Here is a 7,973-nt window from a genome sequence, read left to right as displayed (position 1 = left end):
AAGATATATGTAAAAGATATATATAAAAGGATGCTTATAAAGTTAGAGATTCAGAAGAGCAAAAACAGCGAGAGTTAAGATTTCCAGATGAAGCCAGCTGCTCTAATATCTGTCTTCCGCTCCCCAAAATAGCTGACACAAGAATATAATCATGTTCACTCTTTTGTACTATGGTCTGAAATTCCACCAACAGAATAACCAGATAATAAACACATTTTTTTTTCTGTCAAGTGCAACTATTGGGACGGGTTACATCATTTATATTCAGTAGTGAGTCAGTCTGATAATTCTGTTTAAGTCAACATGCAGGTGACATTAACTTTACTAGGTGAATGGGCAATGGAATTTTGAAACAGAGGAAGAGGAGATAATTTAGGAGCATGAAGTATCTGTGAGGGAAGAAGAAAGGAAGGGATATGGAATCCTTGTAAAACAAGGAAGAGCATTAGCACATGAAAATGGAGGGAGAAATGACAACAGGAAAATATTAGCAATAAAGTGCTAATTTCAGAATTTTACTTAGAGCCGGCCCTGTACCTAAGAAAAAAGGAAGTATTTTATTTCCTCCTGTACCATGGTCTCAGTTCCTAGGACCCAAAACTCAGGCTAGCACTAGTATTATAATCCATTTCCTAGGAAAAAGGACTCAGACTAATACTACTAGGATTACAATCTATGGACTGGTATGAGAATCTAATACCATTTTTAACATTTTTTTTTTTTTTTTGCCCTTCCCTGCCTCCCCTCGAGTCCCCATTTATAACATTTTAGACACTGCATATTGTTACACACAACTGACTTAAAAATCACTATGTGGAATACAAATCACATGTAAACTAAAACTACCCATAGTTCAATCCTAGATTTCATGCCCAACTAACCAATTTAGCCTCATGCGTAAAAGAATTTGTTTACTAAAATTAACCAAAATATGTATTTTTAAAAGGAGTAACTATATAAAGGAACTTCTGAGTTTCTTTTCATTTCATATGACTAAATTAAATTTTCATAATTTTGTTTAGTTTACAGTGTGGCTGTATTTTTGAAAGGGGAAAGAGGTGCCTGGGTGCTTTAGCCAGGTAAGCGTCTGACTCTTGATTTCAGCTCAGTTCATGATCTCAGGGTTGTGACATCGAGCCCGTCAGGCTCCATACTCAGCATGGAGTCTACTTGAGATTCTCTTCCTCTCAAAAGAAAAAAAAAAAAAAAAGAGAGATTCTCTTCCTCTCTCTTTGCCCCTTCCTACCCCCCCCCCCACGTGTGCATGGTCTCTCTCTGTCTGCATGGTCTGTCTCTAAAATAAATGAATTAATAAACAAAATCTTTAAAAGGAACGACATACAATTGTTTCTATAAATACAGAATTACTATATAATTTGAGGTTTAAAAATATGAATTTAAAGTAAAAACCTGCTATAGATCTTAGATCTTGGTTTTTATTTAAATAGCTAATCATAATGGATGTTTAAACACATCAAAAGCAAAAAAAAAAAAAATCAACCAACACTGATGAAAGTACAGAAGACTTTCCTAACTTACCTGTAAAAGGATCTGAAAAACTGGTGTTCCCAAGTCCTAACATTTGACCTTTTGTGTTATCAATAATAAATTTAGCCACTTGATCCAAAAACATGGGATTCAAATCATTCTTCTGTAAGAAGTTATATGCAGTTAACCAGGGATCATCACTGATGTTATATGGCAATTTATATGACGGTCCACCTTCATTGACATCAATTGAGAAAACATAATCAAATTCCTTCAATAGGAATACAAAAGGAGATAAACGATTACTAACTTATCTGTTCATATTAATGACATATATATCACAGATATTATATGTCCTTTTTAAAATAATTATTATAACACTTAAACTTTCTCCTAAGTGCAATGTTAAAATCTTCCACTTGGCATATGATGATTGATAGCGACCATCTACGTGTGCTGCAAGATTAGCATTTCACTAGGGGTGGAGGCAGGGGATGTATTACAACTACACATTAATTCTAAGGCCAAAGGAGGGTTTCCAATTGGTTGATCTCGAGGCCAAAAGGTATTAGCTGTTACCATGCCCCACTCAGCAAAACATGCTGGCATTATAAGCACTGCCCTGCAGGGTCCCTCCTATCTTGTCAAGTTAAATATAGCGAGGCATAAAGCATTAGGTGAAAGGTGGCACAGAAGCTTCTAATTCAAAATGGTTGGGACAGCTTATGCTTGGTAAGTACCCAAAGACAAACAGTGGCTAATCTATCAAATGCAGCTCCCCTACATGGAAAGAGCTTTTTTAAAAATCAATTTCAAGGCAGGGAAAAGAGGAAATCTTCTCCATAGAAATGAATTTTTCAATGTCAAACACCAAAGAAAATGTTATTAGCATGGGGAAAAGGGAAAAGAAAACCTTTGTCTACTGCTTTAAGATAAATGGTAATTAGAAAGTAGAAGTTGACATACTTTCCCTTCATATAAAACTTTTCCAGATGTTTGCTGATTAGCACCAGATGAGCCAACAACATCACCGATTTTTATCCACCTCCCTTCACTAACACTCCACTGATAGGCTTCGACTTTCTCCCCATCTCTGATTAGACGAGTCTGTCCTTCTCTAGTACCTTAAAATAAAATATTTAAGAATCAAAGGTAGAATAGCGAGTAAAATTCAAAGCCACTTAGATAAAAATTTTTTAACTTTAAAATTTATACATAAAATAGAGTATGTATTTGGTTTAATGAAAATTTTATTAAAATATTTTAAAATGTTACTCTACTGGAAAGTGGCCCAAAAGAAAATAACGTTTAAAAGGAACCTGTATAAACAGAGGAAGGTTAAAAAAGTATGTTTCTACTGGAAAGGAGCCAGACCACTAAAAATAAAAGAAGTTTTATTACTTAATATCTTCTGACAACACTTTCACTTTAGTAAATGACTCTCTATTCTTCTAGCTGCTCAGGCCAAAAAGTACACAAGAGTCTGATTCCTATTTCCCTGACCTCCATGGCCAATCCTTCAGCAAATTCTATCTGTTTCAAATTTAAAAAAGATCTAGAAAACTATCTCTTCTTGCCATCTCTAATAAATCTAATAAAAACCGTTACCCAACGGTACAAGCCACCATCATTTCTCAGTTGGACTGATCTAATGGCCTCCTACTCTTGCCCCGGGGCTCCCTAAAGTCTACATTCAACCCAGCAACCACAAAAATTCTTTCAAAAGTTGAACGCACTCCTGCCACTCCTCTGCTGGAGGCCCTTCAATGGCTTCCCATCTCTTGGTTAAGGCCTAAGTCCTTGGAATGAGGTACAAGGCCAAATATATCATCCTCTCTGACTTCACCTTCCACTACTCCTCCCCTCAACCCATCTCCCCACTTCAGCCATGGAGTCTTTACACTGGTTCTTAATTCTGTCTATGACACTCTTCACACAGATGTTGGCAAGATTTGCTCCCTTGCTTCCTTAACGACTTGATGTCACATTCTCAGCAAAGCCTTCCATGGCAGAGAGAGCCAGGTGTCCTCCAGAGATTCACGCTTCTATTCCATAGGGGAGAGCTGTGACTGAAGCTATAGCAAGGTGCAGTTCCTAGATGCCACACACCAAGAAGTGGTCAGTGGAATCTGAGCGGGTGTGTTATGAGCCAGTTCTAGGTCTAGTCCACCATCCTCTACCCTCCCCTTTTATTCTGTCCGATGGCTGAATGTCTCTACACAAGAGGACCTTGGAAGCTCCATGCTGAAGATGGTGGTTTTCATCAGCCTGGGTCCCTGAATGGCCACGAGGAGCAAAACTGCTCTACAAACATGCTCAGCATACCTTGCCATCAACTGAACTTTGAATGTGCAACAAATAAACTTCTCCCGTATTAAGTCACTGAGATTTTTAGAGTTTATCTAAAACATTAGTTACAGCAACTAACACTATCCTAAATATTATATATTTCCTAACCATTGTATCTAAAATTACAAAACACCGCAACTCCTGCTTTGTTTCCCATGGTACTTATCACTATCTGACATACTTACATCACTACTTATTTACTTTTATAGAACATAAATTTATGAGAACAGAGATTATTGTTCCTCTTGTTATTTGCTGCATTCCCAAGAGCTTAGAACAATGCCTGGAACACACTGGGCACTTAGTAAATATTTACTGTATGTGTGTGTTTGTGTGTCTGTAATGACAGACTACATTTTATAAAGAATTTTAAGAATAGTAAAAACATGACAGCATAATGGATCAGTTCTCAAACGTTTGATTTCAAGATCTCTTCACAGTCATAAAAGTTATTCAGAAGCCCAAAGAACTTTTATTAATGTGGGTTATATCAATTGACTTATATTGGATTTGAAATTAAAAAGTAAAATATGTTCACTTAATGGAAAACAATAACATATATTACATACTGAATAAATAATATTTTAATGAAAAATGAGAATAGTTTTAGAAATTTACTGAGAAGACTGGCATTGTTTTATGTATTTATAAATCTCTTTACTGTTTCTCTTAATAGAAAACAGCTGGATTACCATACCTGCCTCTGCATTCAGTCTGTTGCAATCTGTTGTTTCAAGTATATAAAGAAAATCCAACCTCATGCAGATAATATAATTCAAAGAGAAATGACTAGTTTAATAGCCTTTTCAGAAAAATGTGAATATTCTACAAATAAAAGGTCTTTAAAGGTTATACTTTAGAATTTGAAATCATATCAATGCATTTTTTTATGCTCTATTAAACACTAAAATCCATTGGTCTATCTTACAAACTCCTGGTAGCAGATACAAATTTTCCAAAATTTCAATTTTCACTTGAGAGTTTTGAATTTTATCTTTAGCAATAAATACTGTATTTTCCTTAAAGTGACATGGTCACTTTGTTCTTTTACAAAAAAATGTCTGCCCTAAACCCGAGCTTGAATAACCACAGTTAGTTGTTCTTTGAAATAAATATGGCATTCCAGGAAAAAGTTCAACCTGAAACTCAGAGGAATGCACAAGTACTTATCCTCAAAACACCATGGTACTCCAAAGTACTCTGGAGTACTTTATCTGTACTTTACATTTTGTCAACTAGAATATTAACAAACACATGTACTAAAGGGTCGAGATGTAGTAAAATTAATTTTTAATGTTAACTTCATCAAGGACATTCTTATGGGCAAATGGCTTTTTATTTTTTTTAACTACAACTACCTGCCAGGGAAGAGCACAGCAACTACCAGAACAGTCTGGTGCCACTGCCTTGTTTGTATACTAAGGAGTCAGCAGTTTTGGGGTTTTTTTAATCCACCACTGCTTTTGGACAGTAAGTGCAAATGTTAACACAATGGAAAAGTCAAATAACAGCTTAGTGTTATAAAACTAGTTTGACTTTATGGACATTCTGAAAGCCTCTCAGAATTCCCAAGGGTCTATGGATGAAGTTCTGAGAACCAGTGATATAACAGATCAGGCATGTATGTAGATTTCATTTGAAAGAACCACTGCCCTCTGATTTAAACTCAAATGATCCTCAACTGGGTAAGCAGACATTGCTTTTTTTGAACTCATTTTTATTTTTAGTCTATACAACCTCTCTCAGAGAATCCAACCAACCAAAAAGTATTAAATGATTTTGAGTACCTACTATACATGAGCTAAGTATTAGGACATTTATTTAAAACAAAAACAAGATTCCTGTTTATGAGGAGTTTAGTTCAAAGTCTTTAAAACTGTGAGACAGAGGCAGGAACATGGCTTCTCACAGTGGTTAAGTATAACAGTAAAAATTCTAAAAAAAAATCCCTGACAATGAGAATAACACTTAATGACTTGCAGAACCACCTCTTTTTTCTTATCATTCTAATTATTCCCAAAGGCAAACATGGTAGCATTTTTTACTACTATATACACTGAAATATTTACCAGGTTCATTCAGATGTTCCCTCCCAGGAAGCTGCTCAGCATTAATATCCCCCAAATCACCAGTCTTGGAATCAATGGTTGCCTGAGAGAGTTCTTTTTCAAAAGCCTTGATTTCCTCAGTACTTGCTGTCCGATCCTCTGATTCTGTAAACACTCTAATAATACCATCACTATAAGGAAAAAACAAACTGATATGAAGTCACTGCCACAGTGCATGAACATTATCACACCTGAATGATCCAAAGCAAAAATAATCTGTGTTTGTGAATATGAGACACATTACTATGTATTTACGGCTGAGTGGAGCACTATGCTGACTTCACACATTATCCTCTGCTGCTTTCTAAAGCCATGTTTAGGGTAGAAAAAAGATAATTTAAGGGAAAAGTCACTGGCAAAGGACAGAGAAATACATATTTGACACAATTTTGAATTCCAAGCATTTACCATCATAAAAATCTAGAGACAAAACATACACTTCAAGTCAGTATTACATAGCTACGAGAGTATAAAGAAGGGCAGAGGGTTTGTTTACTTTACAAAGGATTCAAATACCCACCATAAAGCTTAGAAAACAGAAGATGCTCATGATCTGTCTTTTTGGGAAACACGGAGTCTGTCTTTACTCTGATTAACTAGTGATGTAATCCTAATCAAGAAAAAACCAGCCTTGCCTTGGACTAGACAGCAACCCCAACCTCTAGTTTTGGGTAGGAGGGGCAAGTTAGCCACTTTCAAATGCATTAATCCTGCCCAATTCTAGAGAGAACTTGGTTTCTTACTCAACCTTCCATTAACAGGAACCTCACCCTTTCAGTTTGTTTATTTTTCTTCAACTTTAAATATGCTTGGGTGGGGGGGAATAATGAAGCCAACAAATCTGCACTTGACCCAGCCAAAAAGTAAATCACCTCCCTTATTAGACCCTCTATCCCTGCTGCTGCTTTCTTTTTCTCTCTGCCTTCCACACCAGATCCACTGGCATGAGTGTGGCTCACCCCCACTCAGACCTCAGAAGTCTAAAACTGAGGTCCTCACCTCTGCACCACACCAATCCTCTCACTTCCCCAGTTTTATTAATGCAATCATCAAAAGTTAGCTTTATGCTTTCATCCTTCTTCTGATCATCCTTCCTCTGTAATATCTCGTATTTTGGCCTCTTATCTATTAGCACTGTGGGGATAATATTTCATAATGGCACATCCCTATTACTGTAACTGCTTTCTAAATTGCTCTCCTGCCCACTGTCACCACTAGTTAAATCCAACCTACAAATGTAATAATTCGCAGGTTATGCTTTAATTATGTCACTTCTTCAAAAGCTAGAACCCCTTACCTCAAGCACAGAATCTAAAAAATGCCCGGCATTCAAGGTTTTCCATAGTTATGCTCTGCTTTATTGCCTTACTACCTTACCAATATTCCCCACTTTTCCCCAGCATGAGTCCTCCACCATTTTCCTTCATTTCCCACACACACTCTCGTGCCCATGCCACACTTTATACCACTTGTTTTGACAGAAGTTATCATCTCCCTTCTTACTCCTTATCTGTCAATATTCAATTCAAATTTCTTCTTCTTCAGAAAGTTTTCCCACACTAATCTCTATCTTCTCCAATTTCTTTTACATTCAATGTTTTGACTGCACAACCTACAGTACGACACCAGTGTTATATATCACGTATCATTAATGTAAAAGTTGTCATGCCCAGTACTGGTTTTTCAGTCCAGAAATATACATATGGTCTCCCAATTCACCTGAAGTTCCCTTATGGCTTATCTCTGTACACTAGAGAGTCTACCAAAGGCCTAGACACATGATATTTATTGACTGACTAGAATATAAATACCTCGCACCAACCACAATGTCACCATTGTCTAGAACACAGCAGCACCATATAGACTGAGCCGGAAGTCGGATTGTTTGAGCACATTCCCCTTGTTTCCAGATTCTCAGAGATCTGTCCTCTGCCGTTGTTACAAAATCTAAAGTTAATGAACATAGGAAAAATTAGTTTGAATAAATAAAATTAAATACATGTATTACATATCACCTTCCCAGGCAGG

The 7,973-nt window shown here is 36.5% G+C and overlaps 1 protein-coding gene across 1 annotated transcript in view; it reads right to left on the bottom strand.

The window, feature by feature from the left end:
* Nucleotides 1-7,973, bottom strand: part of PLAA (phospholipase A2 activating protein) — a 39,593-nt gene that overhangs the window by 10,917 nt on the left and 20,703 nt on the right. Inside the window, exons 6-9 of the mRNA XM_045780819.2 lie at nt 7,757-7,892; nt 5,907-6,076; nt 2,455-2,612; nt 1,540-1,759 (exon numbers count right to left, since the gene is read on the bottom strand). Coding sequence (XP_045636775.2) covers nt 1,540-1,759; nt 2,455-2,612; nt 5,907-6,076; nt 7,757-7,892 — 684 coding nt within the window. The remainder of the gene's footprint in view (nt 1-1,539; nt 1,760-2,454; nt 2,613-5,906; nt 6,077-7,756; nt 7,893-7,973) is intronic.

Source organism: Ursus americanus, chromosome 18, assembly GCF_024610735.1.
Source record: "Ursus americanus isolate L20-20 chromosome 18, mUrsAme1.1.p, whole genome shotgun sequence".
Lineage (NCBI taxonomy): Eukaryota > Metazoa > Chordata > Mammalia > Carnivora > Ursidae > Ursus > Ursus americanus.
Note: the sequence above shows the minus strand (reverse complement) of the source record. Positions and strands in the feature narration are given on the sequence as shown.